Source organism: Crocodylus porosus, unplaced genomic scaffold (assembly GCF_001723895.1).
Source record: "Crocodylus porosus isolate Cpor-Errol unplaced genomic scaffold, CroPor_comp1, whole genome shotgun sequence".
Lineage (NCBI taxonomy): Eukaryota > Metazoa > Chordata > Crocodylia > Crocodylidae > Crocodylus > Crocodylus porosus.
In genome coordinates, this window is record NW_017728951.1 from 21,859,879 (window position 1) to 21,885,902 (window position 26,024).

The 26,024-nt window shown below is 46.4% G+C and overlaps 1 protein-coding gene across 1 annotated transcript in view; it reads left to right on the forward strand.

Moving 5' to 3' along the window:
- Nucleotides 1–26,024, forward strand: part of SORCS1 (sortilin related VPS10 domain containing receptor 1) — a 283,918-nt gene that overhangs the window by 238,689 nt on the left and 19,205 nt on the right. The window contains exons 19-23 of the mRNA XM_019555480.1: nt 4,951–5,137; nt 11,707–11,840; nt 13,825–13,948; nt 19,239–19,351; nt 23,776–23,907. Coding sequence (XP_019411025.1) covers nt 4,951–5,137; nt 11,707–11,840; nt 13,825–13,948; nt 19,239–19,351; nt 23,776–23,907 — 690 coding nt within the window. The remainder of the gene's footprint in view (nt 1–4,950; nt 5,138–11,706; nt 11,841–13,824; nt 13,949–19,238; nt 19,352–23,775; nt 23,908–26,024) is intronic.

Below are 26,024 nucleotides of genomic sequence, written 5' to 3' on the forward strand. Positions count from 1 at the left end.
GAAAAGGAGCTGATTCCCATGTGCAGCTTTCTCTTAAGCAATAGTGTGGGTATGAAAACAGATCATAAAACAACAGACGCGCTTTGAAACCTGAAAACAATTCTGTGTCTCACGGTGCAGCATTGGGATTTGGACAATCTGTGTTTAAGTCTCAGCTGTGCCACAGGTGTCAATGCACTGTGGTCAAGAGGGCACCTGCTCCAACTTAACCACATGCTTAAATTGTTTGCTGGATTGAGGCTTATTTGGAGATTGGCCTGCAACTTTTCCAGGATGCATCACGTTATGTGTTGATACATGCATTAAAACCAATTTGTAATGTCCACCAAGAGCACTAGGTGGATTGCTGGTATTCTAGCCGTTATAACCAGCATCATAACCTGGTTTGATTACTATACAGAGGTGGGACTTAGATCCATAACCTGAAGTTGCCTGGCAAATTTTCCCTGGTGTCCTAAGAGAATTGGTATTAAAACTTCTAGTTTTGATGGTCAAAGCTGCTGTGTATCCAAGACACTTGGATTTGGCCTAGCGCAGGGAGTGGCCAAGCACTGGAACGGGCTGCCTGGAGAAGCTGTGAAATCTCCACCCTTGGAAGTTTTCAAGAGCAGGTTAGACAGACGCTTGGATGGGATGGACAAGTTAAGGATGATCCTGCATTGAGCAGGGGCTGGACTAGATGACCTTGTGAGGTCCCATCCAGCTGGACTTTCCTGTGATCTTATTCGTAGCTGCAGAGAAAGTACAGGGAGTTTGCTGTCTGCTCCAACCAGACTCCGTTGATTCAGAAAACCATCCATTACACTTGTCAACCTGATGAGTGCAAGCTAGGAAAAGCTACAGGAAAGGTTTTATCAAAAAGGCTTTTTTTTGGTTTTTTTCATATATTTTTCATACTGCAAAAAAATCACTCTCTGTAATACAGCACCTTCAAGCTGCTGAGCCAGGGCACAGCACGGCAGGCTGGCCACGGATCTGTTTCCCAGAGACATGGGAAAGGGCTTTAATTTGTCAGCCGGCTTTCTCTTACCGTTCCATCTGCGATGGACCTGGTACAGATAAAGCCATGTGACAAGGCACAGGTTGCTGCTTTATTCCCATACCCCCCCTTCCTCGTTCCTCAACTACAAATTTTAAATGTCAGCTTTTCAAAATGTGGCCTTTTCCAAAATGTGTTACAGCCTGAATCTCGCTTAATGGAAAACTCATTTCCAGTTCAAAGACTTTAAAAGCAAAATGGGAAAGGGCAACCAGGAATGAAAGAGACCGGAGAAGTGGCAGCTGGGGTTCCCCAATTAGATTTTAAGGAGATGTCTCTGTCAGCGTCTTTTCTCCATGGGGCACTCTGAGAGGAGATGCTGAAATCTAAATATTGCCTGGCCCTGAAGTTGTTCTATAATCCAGGAGCAAATTCAGACTCAGTGGGCACGTCCACATGAGACGCTACTGTGCAGTGGTTACTGTGCAGTTATTTAGTACTTGTATAATCCAGTACTAAATAAATGTGCAGTAATGGGAATTACAGTGGGTTTGGTGGCCACCACAGAAATAAGTCGAGGGAGAAAGTCTAACATTAGGAAGTGAGCTCTCTTCTTATATTTCACATTAATCCTACAGAGGATTGGCTCTTTGAAAAGGTTTCCTATACAGTCCTGTCATTCCTCCATCCACTGTCTCAAATTCCTGGTGCCGCTGCGTCTAACAAAGCCTCATGTAAGATTGTAAGACTTGACACTTTTTGGATGCATCTACACATGCGCTTTACTGTGGAGTGGACTAATTAGGTCTTCAGAAGAAGCATAGAAAATAAGGGTTGGAAGGGAGCTCAGGAGGTCACAGCTAGTCCAACCCCCTGCTCAAAGCTTGACCAGCCCCAACTACATCATCCCAGCCAAGGCTGTGCCTAGCTGGGTTTTGAAAGTCTCCAAGGATGGAGGTTTCACAACCTTTTTGTGTAACCTATTCCAGTGTTTTACTATCCTCCTAGTGAGAAAAGTCTTCCTAATATCTAACCTAAACTTGCCTTGCTGCAACTCGAGCCCATTGCTCCTTGTCTCGTCATCTGTCCCCACTGAGAACAGTCCAGCTCCAGTAAAGTCTAGTTTGGTAAAGAGTCACCATCTACACGCGTGCCCATATTAAGGCTTAGCTAATTAATTAACTCTGCTGTGGGATAGTACCATCCAGGACAAGTACCATCCTACAGTGTAGTAGTTTCTATCCTACAGTGTAGTAGTTTATAACACCGAAGTGCTCTTGTAGATGGTGACCGGGGCTGGAGGGTGCTACAGTGTGGGGGCTGCCTGCTGGCTAGATCTGGGGCTGACCTCCCAACCCCACTTCCAGCCTGGGACTACTCCGCCCTGGCACAAATTAATGAGAGCCTGGACGCACATGCAGTCGCTGCACACGGAAGAAGCTGAGCCTGGTGTGAACCATGCTGGAGTTTCTTGTGTCAGGGCAATTGCACAAGTAGATGCACCCGAGTCAGACCATAGATCCATGTTGCCCAGTATCCCGTATCCCGTATCAGACAGAAGTGCAGCTCCATGCTGTAGCTGAGAATGCTTTGCAGGAAGCTTTCTGAGTTTCAAGATCCCCTGGACCAAACAGAAATTCAATGTGGGCTCCAGGGTGGAGGGGAATCTAGCTGCTGGCTGTGAGCTTGCAGCAGGTTTCCTCTAGCAAGGCCCCTCCTTCCAGCCAGCTTCCTGGGAGCCTGCACTGTTTTCAGAAAGGCAGTGGGGAAAGGGAGCTCAATCTAGGTCCCCAGCAGGCATTGGAGAGAGGGATAGATGAATTGGAGCCCCCTCAGCTTGGGGTGGGGTGGCATGCTCCAATACACCCAGCCCATCCTCCAGCAGGGGATGAAAAAACCACGGACCGAACTCCCTCCACTCCCTTTCCCCGCTCCCACTCTGAAAACAGCGGCTGGCTGAGAGGCAGCACAGACACAAGTTACAGAGACACACTGTTTTGAAATGTCTTCCCCCGCCCCTGCATGCAGTGGCACCGGATTGGCCATTTTTGAAGCAGCCTGCAGCCATGCACTTGTGTTTGGTCACAGCTATTGACCACTATCTGTGGCCAGATCAGGGGACAATTGTCACTTCTGTCTGCACCCACAGGGCAGAGAGTAGATGTTGAAAGAGTGAACTGGGTCTCGCCAGTGTTTTTTTCCCCCACTGTTTCTCTCCCACTTGCAGCCTCCAGCATTTAAGGTCTAGGACATTTTAATTCATAGACCATATCCTTAACTCCCATGTATTTATAAACACATTTTAGAGTTAGCCAAATGGGGCTGCTACTTGCCTTAACATGTAAGGGACACTTGGGCTTTTCTATGTCCTAACATTGCCTGTGTCATCAAAGTGGTACATCACCGCAGGTACAATGATTTTATCCTCACAATTCCCTCAAGAAGCAGGAAGTATTTTTATCCACATTATAGAAATGGGGAAATGAGGCCCAGAGAGAAGTGGCAAGCCCAAGAACGTAGCCCTTTCTCTCCTATCTCAAGCCTGGTACTTGCAGTACAGGCAAACAGATTTTTATTAACCGCATCGGTCCTGGCCCCTGAAAAAAGAAACATGTCCGTTGAGAACAAGTATGAAAGTTTCAAGCTCAAGATGTCATTTTATGCCCCACTCCCAGAAAACCTTTATAACTGCTGGAAAACAGGAGCATGTGCTGGTATCTTGGAGGAAGGCAGCCAAAAAAAAATTGCACCTTAGAAAAAATAAGGGAACAGAATCAAAGTATCATCCCGGCTCTGTGAACTTCCCCCAGCTGTTCATTTAACAGCATCCTTCCAGACAAAGGAGGCATGAAGTGGCAGCTGCTCTGTACACCAGACTGCATAACAGATCTATAACAGCAGCAGGGAAGTGTGCTTGTATCACCCCGTCGTCCAAACCTGCCCACCACGGGGCACTTTCATTTGTGGCTTTAAGTCACAAGTATGCCTCCAGCCAAGGTGAGTTACAACCTCCCACCTGGGTTGTTGCTCTATGGCAGCTACTGCTATTTCTGCGTGTATCATTCGTTGGAAGGGATTTTGTCACATACGGCAACACGAGAGAATTCACTTGATGTTTCCAGAGCTCGAGAAACAGGCCCTCTCTGCAAGCCCGCTGAGCGTGTGCATAAATCACATTCCCTCCCCATGTTCTTTTCAAAGAGCGCTGCCTTATTAAAAAACCACTTGTTGGTAAAGTGATACGTAAAGAAACAAAGCCGCCAACTCCCTTGGTTTTTAGGTGGTCAGCATTGTTCATTTTCACTGCCTTTGCTTTTCCAAAGAGCTCTAGGCTGTGTATCTTGGATGCTGTGTTTGGAGGTGCAAAAAAGCAAGCTGATTTGCTAGCACAGAGTAGCAAAACCTATAACGGGCTTTCTCCAGGTAATAGACTCCCTGCACTTGCATAGTACAGGCATGTCCTTGATGGTGGATTTTACTGGTGTGTATTGCCTTTTGCTTCTAAGGATCACACAAAAAAAATGCTGGATGGACAGGTTGGGAGACTTAATATCCTTGGCTTTGCTGTGCCAGGTGTAACCTCTGTCCACTCTACAGGGTCAGCTTGGGGCCAGAGGAAGGGAGTTAAAGGTCCAACGTTATTCAAGTCATAGCACCATGGATCTCAATTGTGTCAGCTGTGTGGGTGGGTTGTATGAGGCAGGAAACAGTGGCCAGCCACTTCCAAACAGACAAGCTGACCAGCTCTCACCTGAGGGCATTTACAGGAAACCTCCTTATCACTCCTGAGGAGTAAAAGAGATTGCAATCTCTTGCAAAGCCAATGAGCTGTCCTGTCCCCTCCGTGATACTGCACCTGGTAGCTGTCTTAATTCAATCTTTCTTCCCTTAAAACTCACAGCGACTTTGCTGGGAACAGGATCTGGTCTCTCACTCATCCTGTGCATCTCTCCCCTTCTGCATCATTGCAGGGAGACCTCCAGAGATCGATCATCCAGGTGGATTTCGGAGACGGCATTGCTGTGTCGTACGCCAACCTCAGTTCGACGGAGGATGGGATCAAGCACGTCTACCAGAACGTGGGCATATTCCGAGTAGCTGTGCAAGTGGACAACAGCCTGGGATCTGACAACGCTGTCCTGTACTTACATGTAACTTGTATGTTATTACTGTTGTTGGCTTATGACATACCTGATAAGAACCATTCCCCCCCTTAGAGATGATGCATTGACTTCTCTGCCTAGGAGACCTCCTGAGGCAACGAATGAATGAACCTTTGTTCTCCCCCAGGTTGAGACCCATAAGAGGAATATAACACCTCTATAATGGCTCAACTACATCCTGTTAAGTATGGATTGGAAGCCCACATGCCTTGAATTTCAGGGACCTACTTTGAAATGCCTTCAAGAAGCCGGATTTTCAGAGGGGAAGTGCTCAGCACCTTCTGAAAATCAGCTCCCTTTCAGATGTCTGAATTGAGACTCCCCAAAGGGAGTTGCGCAGAGTTGCTCGTCCCCTTTAAAAATCTCAGCTCATAGGTACAGAGGGAGCACTTGCCTTTTGCTGAAATGCAGCCATTCCTGGGTGGAAGAAAAATGCGTTTCAGCTTCTCTCTCACTCTGGGACCACGATTCCTGACATTAGAGAATATATAAAAAAAAGGAAAATGATATCTTTCCAACTGATTGCCTGCCTTTTTCCTAAACCTCCTGATATGTCAACTAGCTTTGGTTTAAAGACCAAAGATACCTGATTCTCGTTCCGAACTCACACCTTTTCCTTCTTATTCTATTAAAAATTAGCCCAAGCTACGAAGTCCTGATTTACCTATGCAATCTCCTCCATTTCTGCACAGTTCATATGCAGGCTTCTCATTTGTGGACCTTTTTTTTTCTTTTTCTTTTTTTAAACATGAATGTTATTTCCAAGAGATGATGTGATTGCTGAAACCATGGCAATGGAAAGCATTGTTTCTAATTAACACCTAACACCTTCCTGCACAGTATATTTCCTTCAAAGATTGCCATAGCATTCAGCAAGTTTTATATACCATTTGCAACATTGGATTACATTGCCCACCCTAAAGACAGCTGTCCCTTGGGTGGAGGATGTGGTTCACTGTGCAGAGCATGGAGACACAGAAGAGAAGTACAGTCCTAGAGACCAGTGGTGGCCAGCGTTTTTGGCTGGCATGCTACAAGTTCAGTTCCATCCGTTCCCCAAGGGCTGCGCTGATCCTCACCCCCTACAAGGCATATCTGATCATTTGTGGCCTGGGGAGAGAGCAGGGCTCCAGCCTTTGGCTACAGGACCTGAAAAAGAGCAAGGCACTGCTGGAGGAGAGGTGTCAGCGCCAAGAGCCAAGCTAACACAACCGCTACTGTTTTATATGGAGAGCATGGCTACAAAACCCTGAATTGGATGGTGACCACAGGGCCAACGAAGGGTTATCCTGGTTCTTGATGCTGATACCCGATAACTCCCCTTGCAAGTGCAGCTTGTATGTCCTGCCCCCACTCTGCTTTGCCTAAGCACCCCTGCCTCCAGTTCGGTGCCCCCTTTTAGTAAGCATCTGGGGTCCATGTGCCACATACAGCAGCTGCCCATACCACAGGTTGGCCAACCGCGTTGTAGCCATTCGAAACTGCAGGGAGGGATTTTGGTGGAACATATACCTCCTCTCTTCGTGATAGGTTTGGGGTGAGATTGTCAAGCACAATATAAGGAGTTAGGAGAATGAGTCCCATTTGGAAACCACCCCCCACTTAATATCCACAAGCAAACAGCAAGAACATGCAGTCTACAGTTGCCAACTGGCCTGGCAAAAAGAAAGAGGTTCCCTCTCTTGTGGGAGCGACCAAGTTATTCCTTGAACTGGTGAAATCTCAGTGTCCACATGTCCACCTGCCCACACCCCCACACCCTGCACTTTTGCAGCAGCGGCAAGAGCAGAGCCTCAGAGGTGCCCCTGGTATGGGTGCGGGGGGTACGGGAGATATCACCTCCATTTTATGTTGCTGAAAAATTGGTGTGGTTTTAGCCACTTGCCAGCAACAAAAAAGGGGGTGATGTCTGCCTATAGCAGAAAATCTCCATGTGCTGCCACCACGCAGAGCGCGGCACCGGCCAGTTGTGCCTTTGAGGATGGGCATGGTGCTACGCGCCTTCTCCAGCGGCTGAACAAGTGAAGCTTGCCCTTCAGGTCATGGGGCCAGGCTTTGCCTGCAAAGGCAGGCTGCAGGTCCTGCGTTCGAGTTCTGCGTACAGCACTGTGTGCTGCATAGCACTACAATGCATAGCCCGATTGCAGACAAAGAGCTCTATCAGGTTTGCTGAGGGCAAGCCCAGTACCTTGCTTATTCTGAGCCTCTTGTCCACGCTCCTGGGTATAGAAAGGGCAGCTGAACTGGAGCCAGGGACACTTCATCAGTCTTTGTAAAGGTCACTGGAAACAAATGGAGAGCTGTTTTGGTCGTAATGTTTCAGGGGACCTTCTGACAGCCGTGTGCAAGCAGGTTTTGTAATCAGTGCTGTATGACAAGAGGGAGAGTCCATAGGGACAGTTGTCAGTGTGATGTGTTTGTTTGCAAACTAACGAGGCCACGTGATACAACGATGGCTGATTTCTTATGCACGCCACATGTGGAAGAGACAATGCACTTGTTTTGCTCAGCCCTTTGTGCTTAATGGCTCGGTGGCCAGCAAGCTTGGATGAGATTTCTTTAGTTAGTGGAGGTTAGGAAGCATTACCAAAACCAGGGCCACTGTAGCATTATTTTGTTAAAGATAAAAAGTCAAATTTTGTCTAAGTGTCCTGGGCTCCTAAGTCACTGTGGGCTACATCCACAAGGGGACATAGGTATTATGATGTTGACCTTCGTAGGGGATGTACGACCCCACTGTTCATAGGCCTGAGTTGAGATGCCTGGGCTCCGTGTACCTGGCCTGGGGAAAGATTGACCCATTGCAATGCAGCCATGCTGAGACTGCGGCCAGTAAGAAATGCTGATTTCATACACCCGTATGTCTGAAACCCCACCACTCTCCTGACCTGAAGTCTGTGAGCATGATGCTTTAGGAGCCAAAAAGCATGGGTACAAACAAGGGACAGCAGGGTTAGCAAGCATCTGGATGTACAGTCCAGCAGGTTTTCCAGAGCAACTGTCCATGTGCATGCTTTTACTCCAGTACAGTGAGGAAGTAGCTTGCTCAGCTTTCTGGAAAGGGTAAGCTGCCCTTCATTGACTTCCGGGCAAGAGCTTGTCCATGGGTCAGGGGAGAATAGTATGACATCGGTTCAAATTATGCCAGCTCCTAACAGGGCCCAGAGAGGATTATCATGCAGGGCTATTTTAGCCATGCCCTTTCCTAGAGGCAATGCCCATCTCCCTCTGCCAGGCAGAGAAAGCATAGTTTAAGACCGCTTGCACCACTTAACAAGCCCAAAGTGGACCAGAAAGGAGGAATGAAGGATCAAGAGGGTATGATGATAAGATTTAAACCACTTAGAGACATTCGTGTACAATGGGCTCTGAGGGAGAGCCACTTCTCTAGCTTTCGCCAGCTAAGAGTCATCACAGTAGGTTGGTTTAAATTGTCCAGGCTCTTAAACTCTCTCTCTAATTCTTTAAAATAATGTAGCCTGCTACAGCTTTTCAGTTAAGGTTCTCTGCATAGATTATGCTCTTCATAATAATCCCATGCATACGAAGGTTATCGCAGAGCAAAGACCATTTCTGTGGGCCAGATGAAGAGCTGTCGTAACGAAATGGCTCATCCAAAGTTTCAAAGGAAAAATCTGTTATAAGCGTTTTTCTCCCATTTCGGTTGCCAATACGGAGTATTACAGCACCACCTTCTGGGCAAGGCACGCACTTCAAACCCCACGTGCTTTTTGTTTGGTTGTATTTAAGAATGCAGATGTCGAATTGAATAAGAGTGAGTCTCCCTTGTCCTGTCCTATCAGGGACTAGCAGCAGTCAGAAAAGATATTACCTGTTCGGTGCGGTGCAGTGTTGTGATACAACCATGCACAAGATAAGCTAGCAGCAATGAGGACTAAGTGTCAGGGCTTACATAGCATGCAGTCCTCTCCAACTTTTCTGATAGCTTTGAGTTGCAAGTCAGCCTCCTTTGTATATTGTAAGTGCCCTTGTCCCATATTCTGCAGGCATCCAGTGGCAGCAGAGAACACACAATCCAGAGGGATGATTATTTTGAGGTGTCTAACCCTAACTGAGGGCCAATGCAAGGGATCATTCCCATACATCTGGGGGGACATAGGAATCCTGTTAAAAATAAAGTGAGATGCAGGGTAAAATCCTGAATTGCTTCCAAAATGCAAGAAATGCAGGGAAACCCAAAGTTTCAAAGTGAAATTCTCCTAAAAAGGAGCGTTCAATGACACACAAGAACAGTGTTCACTGTGACTCTAGCCTGCAGTCAGCCTCATCTTGTCCAGTAAGACGGAGCATCGTTGTGGGGTGGTAGAGAAGGGCCATGTTTCCAAGCAGAGGTGGCTGCGTTTCAAAGCAGAGATGTGCAGAGGTCACGGATCTTTATTCTGTACACCTAACAGGGGTCAGCTCTGAACTGGCAGACCTCCTCTATGCACATGTAAAGGGCCAGGCATGGTACCAGGCCTTTCTGTAACGTGGCTTGAGATCCTGTTGGTTCAAAACCCAGTAGCGTAACTAGGACGGGGCAACCAAGCTTCATTACGTCTCTTTGAAAAATACTCCATGAGTGGCATTATGTCTATGTGGAGTTACCCAGGGAGGGTAAGGCTCAGCTACGGGATCCCCTGACGAAACGCCTAGATCACACTGGATACAGTTAGCAGTGTTAGTCTATAAGGTGCAGATCTATCCTGCCTTCTACTTGACTTTAGACTAACTAGAATAGATTTTTATGTACCACAAGGTTTTGTGACTTGAAGCTCTCTTCATCAGTGAAATGAAATCAGTACAGTAGGACCCAAGTGTCCATGTACGGTGCTGGGAGCCTCCACTCGCAGAATGGGGACAGAGTTGGTTTTAGAAGACAGAGTCCCCAGAGCACCACGCATTTCTCATTTTCCCTCTGTCTCTTGATCTCACCATCTCAGCCACTCGAGAGAGGGAGAATGACTTGGCCAACCTGCAGGTCCTACAAAACTAGAAGGTCTCCTTATGTGGGCACTGCCTTGGGCTGCTGCCATTTTGGCATTGCCCTTTGGTGGTGACAGGGGCAGGGATAAGGACATTGCTTTTTTTTTGCTATTGCTAGGGTTCTTGGGTGTTGTGTTGGCTGGCAGGAAGGAGAGGCGTTAGCTGTGCAGGAGGGGATATGATACAGCCACAAACCCTCTGTAGGAGACGAGGGGGAGCCTTGGAGGGTGGGCTGGGAGCGGCATCTTCTCTGGGATGGAGGCACAGTGGTGGGAATGGTTGGGCAGGGAGCCAGGAGATGAAGGTTTCTTGGATCTGGATTTGAGTGATGGCTTGGAGGTGTGGCTGGGATGGGGGGCTTTGCTTGAATGGGCAGGGAGGTGGTGGCTGGGAAAAGTAGGGGATCTAGAGTTCTTAGGTTTTGGGGAGTTGTTTGGGGTCGTTTGATTTCTGTAAGCTTCGCTGAGTCTTTTGGGTAGGGCGGGATATAATCTAATACACAAATAAAGGCGTCATGTTTGATTTGAGGGACCTGAGTTAAAGCAATGCACAGGACAAGCTGCAAGTGTCCTACTTCTGCAAGATGAGGAAGAGGGCACCAGGGTGCAATGTCACTTGTTGGTTAATTTGCAGATTGACCATGATGAAGGAATAACGATCACGGTACAGAAGTGAGAGAATAAAACACAGGGAGAAGGGATTTTAGTGGTAAAGCAAGGGACTGAGTAGGTAGCTGCTTTGCTTCCCCAGTGATCAGCTGGTAGAAAGCAGTGTAGCTCAGGTGAAGTTCTTGAATATAGTGATTTGCACTGCGTAAGGGTTTGGCCATACAATCATAGAAAATTAAGGTTTGAAATGACCTCAGGGGCTCATCTAGTCCAACCCCCACATCTAGTTTAACCCCCAACCAAACCCAACACTAGGGGGTGCAAGGCCTGGGACAAATCAGTCTGTCCAGGGCCCCCTTAACACTGCACAGGGTTGTGGTACGCCTGCCCAGGGGTGGGTGGGGGGTCTCTGTGCTTCTTCTGCAGTGTAGGGCTGAGTCGCCAGCTCCAGGCAGGCCCTGCGGGAGGGGCTGTGGCCTCTCCACCTGGCTCCCCAGGGCCCCCAAAGCACAGGGTGGTCACCCCAATTTCCCACACCCTAGGGACAGCCCTGCCCCCAACTAACTCCTCTAACAGTAGTAGGAAGGGATCCTATGGGTATGCAATATTATATTTCCATTACAGCATGCAAATCATCATGTCTTCAAGCATCACCCATTGAGGATGACTCTGTCCCGTCTGGTGGCTAGTTCACATATATTGACGTTTATGAATATACTACTGGTTCTGGATAAGGAGCTTGAGTTTTTCAGTTGCTCAGGCAGGAGCAGCTCCTGTTTCCAGATACCCAGGCTCCAAATTTCCCTCCTCTGCAAAGCGTTCTTGCATCACACTGTTACTTTGTGGGGTGCCACATAACGTTGATCTGGAGCGTCCCATCCAAAAAAGCTGAAGGGTTCAATAGCAGGCTGGCTTGTTGATGCCTGAGAGCAGGTACTCACCTCCTGTGCCGCTGTTTCTCTCTCGGCAGGCCCTCTGGAGCACGTCCATTTGTCTCTCCCGTTTGTTACAACAAAGAACAAAGAGGTTAATGCCACGGCGGTGCTGTGGCCCAGCCAGGTTGGCACGCTCACTTACGTCTGGTGGTTCGGGAACAACACTGAGGTTGGTATTCCCTTGTGGAGCTAGAGCAAAGCATCTTTGGAGATATGCCATGCCTATGTGGTTCGGGAATATTTCTGAACATCAAACTGATTAGCTAGCAGATTGCAGATTGGATGCTTATCTTGCTGGGATCCGATGACCCCAGCTGACTTCCTGCCCTTTGGGCAGGGGGCTGGACTCGATGATCTCCCGAGGTCCCTTCCAGCCCTGATGTCTGTTATTTCATAGACTTCATAGATTTCATAAAGGGATCAGTCCTTGGCACTTTGATCTACCCATATTGGGATGTAGGAATTGCTCAATGGGATCATTTCCTATAGTCCATTTGGGCCTGCGCCCAGCCTTTGAGATTGTGTAAACCTTAATGGTTCGGAAGCTATTGTAAGAAATTATGTTAGGAAGATGTGTGATAAGTCCACTCTCCTCTCCCCTCCTCCCCCAGTTTATGCAAATCAATTTGGTGGTGGTGATAGCTTATTTAACCATACCTACTTGGGGCTATTTGCATTTTATGCAAGTCACCAACACCCCCATTTGACAGCATGGAGAAGATCTAACCCTAAAGCAGACTGAAAACATTTCTAACATATTGTTTCCCCCCTTTCAAATCTAAAGTACAGCCTTGTCCAGTTTTTACCAACCCAGCCATCTGAACTGAAGCTTGCTCATCTCAAGCTTTCTGTGTGTAGCCCTAGGGCATAAACCTTGTTCCTCAGTCTGTACCTACTGCATGATTAACAACGGGGAAACACTATCACTCACTCTAACACCTACCCTTAAATATGCTTAAATTATGCTGAGTTCTCATTTTCTCTGTTAAACTGTGCATGCAAGAATGCCTCATTACCATACACTGCAGGATGTGAAATGATACCCAGTACAATCTAGGTACATCATTTCACATCCTGCAGTGTTCCTACATATCCTGCCTATGTTTCCTATGTAGCATAAAAGAGTACACACAACTTTCTGCGATCTCTTGGACATCTTTATGGGCCCTGTGTAATTGTGATTTTATTTATCGGTCTTGCAGAAGCACCCAAAAGCCCCAGTTAGACTCAGAGAGGGAGATGTTCATAGATTTGAATGGCAGGAAGGATGGTGCTGATAATCTCATTTGATCTCCTGTGTAACCAGGTTAGAGCCAGCCAGCAGCTTTTTCGTGACACTGTGGCCATGTCTACACGTCGCCCTATGGTGATGTAGCGATGCGCACGTCACTGTATGACACACTACAGCAATGTAGTGATCACATGGGTCTACACATGCTCACCGGCTATGTCACTATAGCGCACACTTCCTGCTTATAGCACACCACTACAACAACGTAGCAGGGAAAATCTTCCCATGCACCACCCATATGGTGCAGTATGGGCGGTTACTGTTAGGACTTTCTTCTGGAAGTACTAAAACACAGTGCAGTAACAACGTCGCCACACGGCGATGTGTAGACACACCCTGTGGTTTGTAGTTAACCTAGTGCATGGTTTTAGATAGACCTCCAGTCTTGATGCAGTGACTTTAAGTGATGGAGCATCCACTACACTCCCAAGGAAGTTTTATCAGTAGTTAATCAACCTTACCCTTAAAACTTTTGCAGTTTGTTTGCACCAGAATACAGCTGACTTCATTTCTAGCCTCGTAAGTTTGATGTCTTTCCCTGTCGAATTAACATGCTGTAGTATTAGGAATCTTCCACCCGTGGAGGTACTTACAGGTGATGATTGTCACCTTGCAGACTTGTCTAAGTTCATGAAGGATCAGGGTTAGACTCACTCTGTTACTCCAAACAGGAGGGAGATGAGACATTTTGTGGTCACTCTGGGTAGCCCATCTTCAGTCTACCTCTGTCCCCTCCAGTGTCTGTAGTAAAACTCCCACTGGAATCAAGGGGAGCAAAGACAAGACTTTACGGCCTTGTTCTCTGCCTAGTCTGGGCTGGGCAGACAGGAGCCTGAAACCCCCTCTCCTCATGTGTTTACAGCCGCTGATCACCCTGGAGGGAAGCATCACGTTTGCATTCTCCGTGGAAGGGATGAACACCATCACAGTGCAGGTCTCGGCGGGGAGCACGATTCTGCAGGATACAAAGACTATTGCAGTGTATGGTGAGCCCTTACCCTTTTATTTCCACTGCAGAGCCCGCTCAGCAAATCAGTGGTGGCTTCTCTCAGCACAGGAAAAGGAATATAGCAGCATATGTGTATCCATAACAACAGCGTGCCTGGTTTGCAGTGCATCATCATCAACCACCTAAGGTTCATTAAAAGGAGAAGCTAAAGGGGAACATGTGACAGTATTGCCTGAAAATGTTGCACGCTGGATTCTGATTTCCATTTCAGAGGCACAAATTCAGAGTAACTCTCTTGAGGGCTCTTGGGGTTACTCTGGATTTGCCCTAATAAATCCAGAGTAACCCCTTGCTTTACATTTCAGAGTAATGCTACTTCTGGGTGATTGATTCAGCTTTTCAAAGCCCAGGCTTGAACCTACTAAAGGAGACTGTTAGTTGGCTTAACTCTTCTTGCCAGTTGAGGACTTGTTCCAGTTCCTGCAAGCCAGCCTGGAGTTCAGGGCAGCATAGAGATACCCAAGCTGCTTCTAAAGGAGCTAGCTCAGTTACCAGAAGCAGCAGAGTTGTGTTAGGATGGTGCAGTGCAGATCTGGGTGCCCGCTGTGGCCTGTGACTGAAGAATGATGACAGGGGTAGGGCCCCCGGGACAGGGCAGTTTGCCCTGAGTCTGATGGAAGGAGTCCCCTTCTGTATCCTGCTGAATCATTTAGTATTGATGTATTTTGTTCCATGGGCTCATAAAAAAAACATGAGCAATTTTGTGTTGCTTTTGGAATAAGATTGCACCCTGCCTCAGAAATGTTGTCAAATACCTCCCCTGTCACAGCTCTTACTGCAGTGGGGGGCAACCTCTTTGGTAGCAAATTAGCCCCATGCTCTCCCTGCAAGGCTCTCTTATCCCTTTCTGCTGTTCTGCTTTCTGCTCCCTTCTCCATCTCCTGCTCTGTTTTCTGATCCTTGTCCTATCTACCTGTCCCCTCTCTGCACACACATAAGTTTCCCCTGCCACTTGTAGCTTATGTGCCCCAGGTTGGCCACCCCTGTCTTACTGCATTCAGCACAGAGTCACTAGCTTCTGCACACTAGACTTTTGGCTGGGCTGAAAACATTAGGCGGTCTGTAAACTGCACTCGATCACAACAGCCCCAAGGCGCCATTCCAGCGGCCGAAGAGCCAGACCCCTTTTCCTTTATCCCGTCTTTGACATAGACTTGATTTGGGGGGTTGTCACACTATGGGGCAGTGGTGGCATCGACTGTTCCTCCCCTGTGCTGCAGGTTAGAAAGAGATGGCAGGTCAGAGACTTCCTTTCTCCCAGTGTTTCCGAGCATCCAGTGGGGTAGAGGTGGCTCTGTTATCCCGATACTGAGAAAGTTCCTATGCCAAGCAATTCTCACAAAGCCATTTAAACCAGTATCAAACCCTTTGTTCTTCTGGAGCAGAGTGAAGGAACAGCACTGGGGCTAATCCACATACGGACTTCTAGTGCAAAGTAGGTAAGAGTCCAGCGATGTCCATAAGGTCTGTGTTTGCTGTCTCTACAGTTTGCTTATGAGCAGGGATCCTGGTTTTCTCCGATTTAAAATATTCCCCAATTTTCAGTTTAAAAAAAGTCATCATGGAAAAATCGTGTCGATTTTGGGTTAAGCTGAAACACCACTGATAGATCTACCTAGCTAGCTAGCTATCATATATGTGTGTGTGTGTACACACACAGACATATATATACACATACACATACATTCACACACATACACACACACACATACATATATACATATATATATATGAAAAAATCTTTGGAAAAAATATGAAAGGCAGACCATTCCAAAACCACTTTGAGCCTGTCTCTAGGAGAATGGAGTCCAAGGGAATATATAATATTTTCTAGCTAGCTAGCTAGCATCTCTATTAGTGGTGTTTCAATTTAATCACAGAAAAATGTTGATTTTGGGTTACTTTTTTAAAATTGAAAACTGGGGAGATATATATATTTTTTATCAGAGAAAATCAGGATCCCTGCTTATGAAGTATTGACTGGAGAGATACTCAAGCAGCTAAGTTACAAGCAGCAGCATAGTTGTGTTAGGATGGCGCAGTGCAGATCTGAGTGGTTTAGGCGTAGTTGAGAGGGTAGAAAGAGTTAATTTTAGAAATCTCCTAGAAAATAGCTGAATGGCTGAACCAAGCAGTAGAAATAAGGCCTTGATGTATCAAAATGTAAAATATACCAGTCCCTGCATGGGAATTGCCGAGGGGAATAAAGTAGCAAAAGAATGATCGCTCAGTGCCTGGTTGCCTTGGCACCAAACGAGATCAGTTAGGCATGTACCTGTAATAATCAAATTTAAAACATAATGTATCAAATGGAGAATGTAAACGAAGGGAGAATGCCAGGTATTGAAAGGTACACGCTTGGCATGAGATCAGTGTTTGGATTGGCTAGTAAACCTGCGATCAGAAAATGCATTTGTGCTGCTGACAGTGCAGTACTTGCGGCTGGATTATTCAGGGAACTAGGCAGATATACAAGATACACGATCTTGAAAGGCTTCAAATCTGTGTACCCTTACAACTGTCCCATCAGCTTGATCACCTGCCTGCAGAGTGGATCAATACTCTTCTGATTCCTAATCTCACTGTGTCTGTTAGAAGCTACTGTCGTCAGGCTGATTTTTGCAATATGCAATAGGAGTGAACGCTTTCCTTTGTGCAAGAAAACAGTGGATTTCCCCATCCCTTCTCTACAGCATTTTGTGATGACACGCAGGCCCAAGATGTAGTGTTCATCTCAGGTTAAAGGGGAAACAATTCTGGGCAACCCTTTCCAAGTATTGGAAGTGCTTCTCTGCATAGCATCACAGAAAATGAAGGTTGGAGGGACCTCAGGAGATCACATCTAGTCCAACCCCCTGCTCAGAGCAGGACTGTCCACAACTTGATCATGCCAGCCAAGGCTTTAACAAGCCAGGACTTAAAAACCTCCAACGATGGAAAGTCCACAACCTCTCTGAACAGCCTGTTCAAGTGCTTTACAAACCTCGCATGAGAAAGGTTTTTCCTAATATCTAACCTAAACTTCCCTCGCTGCATGATAATGTTGTGTCTGGACATAGGGAGGCTGAACACCCATACACTACAAAAAAAAGGATGATATAGACTCTCCGGTTCCACGGCTTTTCAGTGTTATTTCACATGAAACCTCTTCTCTGAGTTGAAAATGCACAAGTACAATTGTGCTCGTCAGAGCAGCTGTAAAATCTCCATCCATTCGGTATCCTCAGAAGTTTACTGTAGCATTTCAGCTAAACTTCCAGTTCGAACCCCCTGCTGCTCAGCGTGTTTAAGTAATTATAATACTGCTTCATTTTTTCTCAAGTGATTCTGCAGAGTGTTTCATTTGCATCTTTCCATAAAGACGAACCTCCTAATTGATAGCTGTGTTGCCTGCATATGGGTAAAGAAAAGAAAGAAATCACAGCAGGATGCGGGAGAGTTTCGCCCCCATTGTGGGGCACTCCATCTCGTTTGGCATTTGACAAACTATTTTATAGGCCACTGCCATGAATTACAGAAGATAATACCTGGCAAAGAATAAAAAAATCAGTCTGTGAACAGCACCACATTATCGTTTGCTTCACAGGCTTCAGTCCAGTATCCAGGGTTGAGTATTGACTTGGCATTCTCATGGACATGCCAGAGAGTGAACATTTAAATGAACTTTTTCTCCCCTGGACATGGTTTTTACAGGGCAAGATTTAAGGCATGGTAAGTTTGCAATGCCACCACCACCTATTCCTCTGATAAACACTGAACATCTGTACTGGTACTGGGACAGCTGCCCAATTTGTCGGCATGGGAGCAGAGCACTGTTGGTGACCACAGCAGCCGGAAGAGCAGCCAACCTTCATCACAATTGTTGTCCCGTAACCTTGAGCTGGAGCAAGGGAGACTGAGCCCAAGGACAAAGAGCTTCATCTGGAGAAGCTGCAGAAGAAGCTGGAGTATGAAGGTTGCCAGTGACAGAGAATTTGAGGTTGAAGTGTTTCAGGACTCCAGATATGGGTCCCATGGGAGTCCCTGGATTGCAAAGCATCAGCAGGGTTTTGGGTCACCCTGGCCAGCCAGGAGTCTACCTGGCCTCAATGGCTGTTGAATTCTTTTACTAACATAAAATTCACAGAGACAATGTGTTCAGAAGGATTATAAAATGGCATAACACCTTTGACTTCCCTGGTGCAACATCGGTTTATTCCAGCTGAGCATCTGCCCTCCCCAAAACTGACAGATGCACGTTCCCATCCTCGAAATGCGTGAGCAGTTTTAAAATTGAGAACGTCAAAAAACTCATGAGCATAACGCAGTCCAAATGTACCGTGGGCAACATCTGGAACAAGGGTGCAGCAGAGAAGCACGCATTTATGTGTTTTGCTGAGCGATGGTGGGTTGGCAAATCGTAGCCCAGTAGGTGGATAGCAGGTAGATGTCAGTTCTTTGTGGCATTGTGGTAGTTTTCCTCACTGCTTTTACACTGAAGAAAGCAGGGATTGAATGCATGGTCATGAAGGGCAGGGGGCAGTGCCAGATGCATTACTTTTGGATCCCATTTTGCTCTGGGGTCATTAACCTGGACATCATATTCCCCTACACGGAGCTGGTAAGAGTCAGATGGGAATTCTTCAGACAAGCAGAGTCAATTGAATTTTGTTATAGCAGTGAAGCTGCTGAGGGACTTGCTCTTGGGTTAGTTGAGAGGCCACCTTATATATCAATATATTTGTAATAGCATCTTACAAACGGTGCCCGGATCTCTGTGTGAGTCTCATTGCCCTTCATCAAGAAAGTAGCAAACGTCTGTCAAATAGATGATTATTGAGTTATGGCTGGATATTGATAGGGGATGGGGTAGGTGAGTATGGTTTACTGGCATACACCGTTTGTGTGTGATACTAGGGGATGCTGAAATGCCCATGACTTTTGAGTAGATGCATGTTAGAAATTGAAATAAATAGTTATACACAGTGTGCTGCCCTGGACATAAACAGGGCTAATGTATCAGCTGATGTAAATGGAAGTAGCTCCTTGTCTATACTTGGTGAAAATCATTACAACTGTGGGCTTCACTGCAGCTACATCTGTTTACATCGGTTGAGGGCCTGTTGCATTGTAACTGCTTCTCACTGAGGTGGGATTACCATGCCATCTAATTATCCTGTGTAGTCTTCATTGCAATATGGTTTAGTAGATGGACAACCACAGTGAGATCCAGCTTCAGTTGTGTGTCAGTGAATGTATTTACAGCAGCTGTGGCCTTGTCTCCCCAGAGCGATTCCAGTCTCTCCGTTTGTCCTTCTCTCCAAACCTGGATGACTACAACCCAGATATTCCAGAGTGGAGACGGGATATCAGCAGAGTGGTCAAGAGAGCTCTGGTAGAGGTAAGTGATAAAATACATTTTAAATCCTTTCATTTCTTCATCTACTATCTCAGTTTCTTCTGACCTTCAATCTGAACAACAGAATGATGCGCCCAAAGTCTTTATAAAGCCAGTAGATACTTGACAGCATCACACACACTTTGAGTTCTGCTGAAATAATATGATAGAGGTACATATGAGCAACTGTAGATATGCTCATATGCTGTATGTTTTATTTTGTGGGCAGCAGCGTATTTGGGGTTAGGTCAAAATCCCAACCTTCAGCTATAAAGGGCAGCATTCCTGCTTCTTAGTTACAGGGGCTATGGTAGAGGGAAAAGTACATAATGACCAAATTCTTCCATATATAATTCTGCACTGTATTTCTTCACTTTGCTGCTGTCCTTATATTTCACTAGGATGCAGTGGCATCTCAAAAGAGTATCAGCATTACAGAAAGGGAAGTTTAGGATAGATATAAGGTTACTACCCTCTCTCACAAGGAGGGTAGTAAAGCAGTGGAACAGGCTACGCAGAGCAGTGGTGGACTCTCCATCTTTGGATATTTTAAGACCTGGCTAGATAAGCCTTGGTTGGGATGATATAGTTGAAGATGCTCCTGCTTTGAGCAGGGGATTGGACTAGATGTGACCTCCTGAGGTCCCTTCCAACCCTCATTTTCTATGATCCTATGTTTCTAATGGTTGGACAAGATGTATGAAGTAGTGAAGGTGGGTTTTCTCATATAGTGATGCACCATCCATGTGCCCAATGTGTAGCATCGGGTACATGGGCCCATGGGTGACAGGTGCCACCTTAGTTGGGGGGGGCATGTGCCCCTCCAGCAACTGAGGTGGGGTTTCCCCCATGGCCAAGCTCACTGACCACGATCCCCCCATGGCAAAATTCACCAACCAGGAGGCAGCCATGGTGCTCCAGGAAGCAGCTGTGGTGCTACATCTGGTACTCCCACTCCCCGGCAAGTGCTTGCAGGGGGGCACCACTTGTCCCCCCGTCCATCACCTAAATGGGGAGTGTGGCCAGTCAGGGGGTGCACCAGCACTCTCAGGGGGTGCACATGCACCCCTATGCACTCCCTATGCATTGCCACTGCATGGGCCAACACTAAAAGTGTATTCTTCTTCATAAACAGAGCCATGTGCACATGGGAAAGTTCTGGAGGTGCATTTTCCTCTATATACACGATGCACTATCACTAATTTTGGCTTAAAAATAGTATTATGAGGCTGAAGACTAGTGATTGTAAAGAAAAGGCTGAGAGAGGTTTTACCAGTTACTGGAGACAACAGGTGCCATGATAGATATGGACTCAACAGAAGAATGTCTGTGCAACAAAATTGTAAACCTGGGTGTGTAAACATGCATACATGTAATTTTTACCTACAGCTCTGGGGTGGTAAGTGTGCGATTCGTTCACACACAGCTTTTCTGCTAATTGTCTTGCTAGTTATTTGCCCAGCTGGTGCCACAAATACAACCTTACTAAATGCACACGCAAATAGTGTCTGTGCATTGTGGGAGGAGTATTTTCTATAACTCGATCCCCAGCAGTTGTTTATCTTTAAAGACATTTTCAATGAACAACACCGAAAACCTCCTTAAACCACAGAAGAAGAAAGGTAAAAAAAAAGAGAAAAGCTTTCTTTGGGGTTTGTTTTTTTAATCTTCTGAACATTGGATTTGATGTACTTATTTGATGATCCATTTAACTTCTGGATGGCTTTTCACAATATAATCAATCCAATAAAACAAGATCAAAGCACTAAAAATAGATGATAAACCTAGGGTACCTAGGCTATCGTTCAGAACAAAAGTGATTCAAAAACACCACCTTTGGGTTTTTTAATTTATTTAAATGTTGGAGATTTTTTTGGGGGGTTGATTTGGAAAGAAAGGAGGCTGTGACAGCTAGTCACGTTGCTTCATATAGCTGGATGATTTACCTTAAATATTCTGTATGGGGAAATCCTATAAAAATAAGTCAATATAGTTTCCTAGATAATAAACAGGAAGTATAAAATTAAAAAAAACCTAAATTATTCAGTAGATAATGAACAGCAGAGACTCCCTATGCCTGAAGAAGGGTGATTGTGCTCAAAATTGCAGAGAACTTTTTTTCAGCCTGCTCAGTTGGTTTAGTAAAAGATATCACATCTAGCCAAAAAATCTTGCCTGCCCACATCCTCAGACCAGCATGACTACAATGAAAAGCTCAATAGATAATGATATGCTTGCTGTAAAATTGTTATACCAGCCTAAAAGTACTATCCTTACTATGGCATCCCATAGGAGATTTCTTTACTAAATTCTACCGGTCTCTGCTGTGTATCAGATTATAATATTCTCAACTGGAGATCACCCCAACACTGAATTTATCATGAACATGCCACCAGCCCATGGGTCTCTGGGGGATTATATCCTGCTTGCAGCAACGTCTACTACCTGCTGTTGCAAAAGATTAGAACACACCCAGAATGCAGCATCAGCCAAAATTTTAAAAAAGAAAAATTCTTTCCTGACCGCTGCAGGTGGTCACTGTCATGCCAGTACTCATAGGTCGTCTCTAGATGAGCATGGCCATGTGGTATGTGGTGCTGCAGACATGTCTGTGGCACCACATACTGCACGTTCAGTTGATCTCTGCACTGCAAGGTAACAGCAATGGGTGCGGGGGATTGACCCCTGGATATCCATGGGTCAAAAACGTGCAAAAAAAAAACCAAATCCAAAAAAATGTCATGGCAGATGTGGGGGCAGTGCATGCCACTCAAAATCAGAGCCTGGCCAGCTGGAGCAACACTCCAGCTGCCGGCCAGGCTCTGACCAACAGGATCACTGCTGCTGCAGGCCCAGGACCCCACTCCCACCCCCTAGGACCCCAGGTAAAGCTGCTGGGGTCAGCTCCATGCTGGCCCAGCCTCCCCTACCCCACCTGGGTAACTAGCTGCATGCCAGAGGGTGCATGGCACAGGAATTGCCTGGGGGGCAACTAGCAGTGGCACAAGGTATCCCGCTGCTAGTTGTCCCCAAGTACCAAATGTCTGCAGTTATCTGGATGTGACCATAGTTTTCATCTGAGCCTCTTAGGACAACTACAAAGTCAAGCACAAGTAATGCAAATGTAGTGGATGAAAGACCTGCCTCATCGGATCCTAAAGTACATATAAACAAAATGGGACGTGCTTGTGTTTTTAGCCTTGCCTATATTTTACAGTGATAAACATACCACATAGAACACAACTTTCTTGCCTGGGTAAAAATACATGTTCACTTTCCCCTCCCTAACCTATTGCCTTGTCCAGCACAGTGTCCAGCAACGTGCAGCAGCACCAGGAAGGCTGCAGGATCGCTGCAGGCCACCACCTGGGTTAGCCCTGGCAGTGGAGGTCATTAATAATCTGAAATACCTCAGCTCAGGTGGGGAACAGCAGTCAAAAACGTTTTTTGTCACTGTCTATTCCTTCAAGGAGCAGGTATTCTTAGCCACAGCCCCTGTAACTAACTACTGGGTTAATAATCTAGAATTTTCAACCCTGAGCATGTGCAAATCCAGGTTATTAGACTGTGTCCAAAGCACTCTGTGTTTTTTTTTATCAAAGTGGCAATATTGACTAAATATATGCACCATTGAGGTTCAGAGATCCCTGCTGCTTCATTTCACTCTGCCTGATCTTGTTCTGCAATGTGTAGGTACAGACAGAGAGGAGAGTGAATTGCTGTGGGTGGGTCATTCAATTTGCTGATTCAAAGTAACGGGTCTGGTTCTGATCTCCCCCACGTTGGTTTTGCACTTTGTAACTCCATAGCAGTGGATGGAGTTCCTTCTGATTTACTCCCATGGAAATGAGATCTGAAGGAGACGGTAGGTCTTCTTTTCAAAAAGCGTTGGATTATTGTTGAGAGGAGATAATGGTGCCAAAGAGATGATAATAATGAGCTTTTACATCCCAAATCTGCTCATGTTAGTAGACATAGGAAGTCAAAGCCGGCTAAGCTAACTTGAAGTAAATTGGGATTTGTTTTGTCTTCGTGTCACCCCCCCCCCAACCTCCAACTCTTTCAGCACATCTAGAACATGCTGCTCTGAAGTGACCCCGGGCTGCTACAGCAGTAAGAATTGAGGAGTAGAGCAGCTCTGTTTGCACGTAAAGTTATTCAATAACTTCCTTCAGTATGTGGGATAATAATCTAAGCACCAGGGGACCATAATGAGGAGGTCACGGTGCACAGATAACAGGGTACAATGTAATGATACTCTCCCTGACTTCAAGCTGCACTGTTGTTCTGTAATATCCATACTCTTTCTAACCAAGAGACAGACGCATACCTTACATACTACTTACGTGGACTGAGATGCTCAACAAATAAGCCATCAGTGTTCGGTGTGATAGTTTTTCACTTATCGCTGACTCTCTCCATGCCAGGCTACGGGGATTCCAAGCAAGCACATTTTGGTTGCAGTACTCCCTGGCTTGCCCACATCTGCTGAGCTCTTCATTTTACCGTATCAAGATACCACAGGAGAAAACAAAAAGACTGCAGAAGACCTAGAGCAGGTATTGTTTCCATTTCCAATAGGTATGCTTGTATATGTGCATGTGTCCATGTGCTGGGTAGATTTCTGAGACAATATGTTACCGTTCTGTTGGGTCCACTGGAATCAATTCCGTGGTGTTAGTTCCAGCTAAGTCCTGTTTTGCTTTGCTTTGGCAACCCAGTAAGGGCCAGGCTGTGGTGGGCCCGTAGGGGCACTCCTGCGCTGAGCTACCTGCCTCAGTGTGCCCGATGAAAACCCCACTTTTGGTGTGTCCCCTGGGGCATCCATCTGACTCCCTTCCTTGAACACACTCACAAGCCTAGGGCAATCGCTGCCACCACCCCGGCCTAGGTCTCTGTTAGGGCTCTGTGCCACCCGGGGTACACAGACCCTGCTGACCTTGGGGTGCTTTGCTCACCGGTAGTATTTTTGGGTGCTCCTTATAGCCTGGAGCCACCCAGGCTGCTTTCAGATAATAAACAGCTGAGCTCCCCTAGGAGCGAGAAGGCCTGTCCCTCCTCTCAAATATTCTCAGCTAGGTCTGCTGTATCAGATAGCTTTTATTAATCAGAGAGAGGGGGATTGCGGGAAGAGTACAAGGTAGAAGGGTATTAGAAAAAACAACATCTTGAGCAAAACAGAACAGGCTTGTTGGCCCTTTTGATATGCTTCTAGTTCACTGAATCTTAGTCTCTGGATGAACTTGTGAGTAACCTATCTGAAAGTTACCCAGTAACTTGATGGAGCTTGCTCTGGAGGCCTCAGCTTTGTGTGTGTGTTTCCAAAGATGTCTCCCTCCTCCATGATGGGGTGACCCCTTTTCATAACTTTTTGTGACCCCATCACTAAGTCCCACAAGCCCACTGGATGCTGACCAGTGCTTTTAAAGGACCAGGTGAGGTGACCTGGCCATTTGGTGGGCACTCTGAAGACAAAGAAAGAATGAGTTCCCCCCTCCCTCTGAAATTTCCACCACCCAGTCATGTAGGCTTAGTGTTAAATGAAATGGGGTGGGGTGCGGTGGGGAGTGGATGCAGGGGGGTGTGATTTCTCCATGCAGCTGCCTCGATGAGGCATCTGGGCAGTCCCATGAACTGTGGGAATCCTCTAGTGATGACATGATGATGGCATAAATGTGCATAATTCCCTCTTTCCCTGTGGGCAGCAGTCTAGGTCAGGCAGGGAGAGGAGCAGGCAAGTTAGAAGTCCCTGGGGGATGGGTTTGATGCGAGTTAGAGCAGCCCTGAGGCTGCTGAGTGAGGAAGAGGGCCTGGCCAGGCCCTGGAGAATGGAAATGGGCAGCAAAGCTGGATGGACCATAGCTTCGTGGACTTTGATGTCCTGAAGAAAGAAACCATTACATCATTTTCACAAAGCATAGGGGATGGAGTCGTTGTGGAATGGTGATAGCCTGAAAGGCGAGGGACAGAAGTTGCATATAAACCAGTTTAAGTGTTCAGAAGCCAATTTAAAACTTTAACAGAATGCAAGTTCAGTGCACATAAAATACTTTCAGAGTGGCCCAAACTGGTTTTAGATTAACCTGGGTGGATGTAGTATCAGTCTTAACTGATTTATGTCCAACCAGCTTAAGGAACTTCTGTCCCAGATGAAAGAGTCTATGACAAACACCAGATGACGAGCAAACTGTGGGCATTATTTCAGCGTGTGAGAAGTGGCCCATCTGGGAGATGACGGTCACTGTATGCATGCTCATAAGTGTGGGCTTTGCAAGGACTGAGGCTCAGCATGAGTTAAAGGGACTTAGCACTGTCCTGAGAGGTGTTGACTAACAAGAGATCGGCTGTGCTAAAGACTGGGCCTAATGCTGGGGCTGATCCTATGGGGTGCTGTCAGTGAATGGACAGATAAACCAATCGCTTCAATTGGCAGCTAAATCCACATGATTTCCACCACCTTCTTTTACATCCACCTTAAAAGCTGTTGCTCAGATTGGTGTGTAATTCCTTTGCCCCTGGTGTTATTGCTTTTCAATCCTGCATTAACTGAGTCCTGTTAACAGAACTGCTAGGTCACCCCCTACATTCTCCTTGCTCAGCATCCCCAGCCTTCTTCCTCCTTGATAAACTACTCATCTCTGTAATTTCCTCCCATCCAACTTCCAAACAGTGGCAT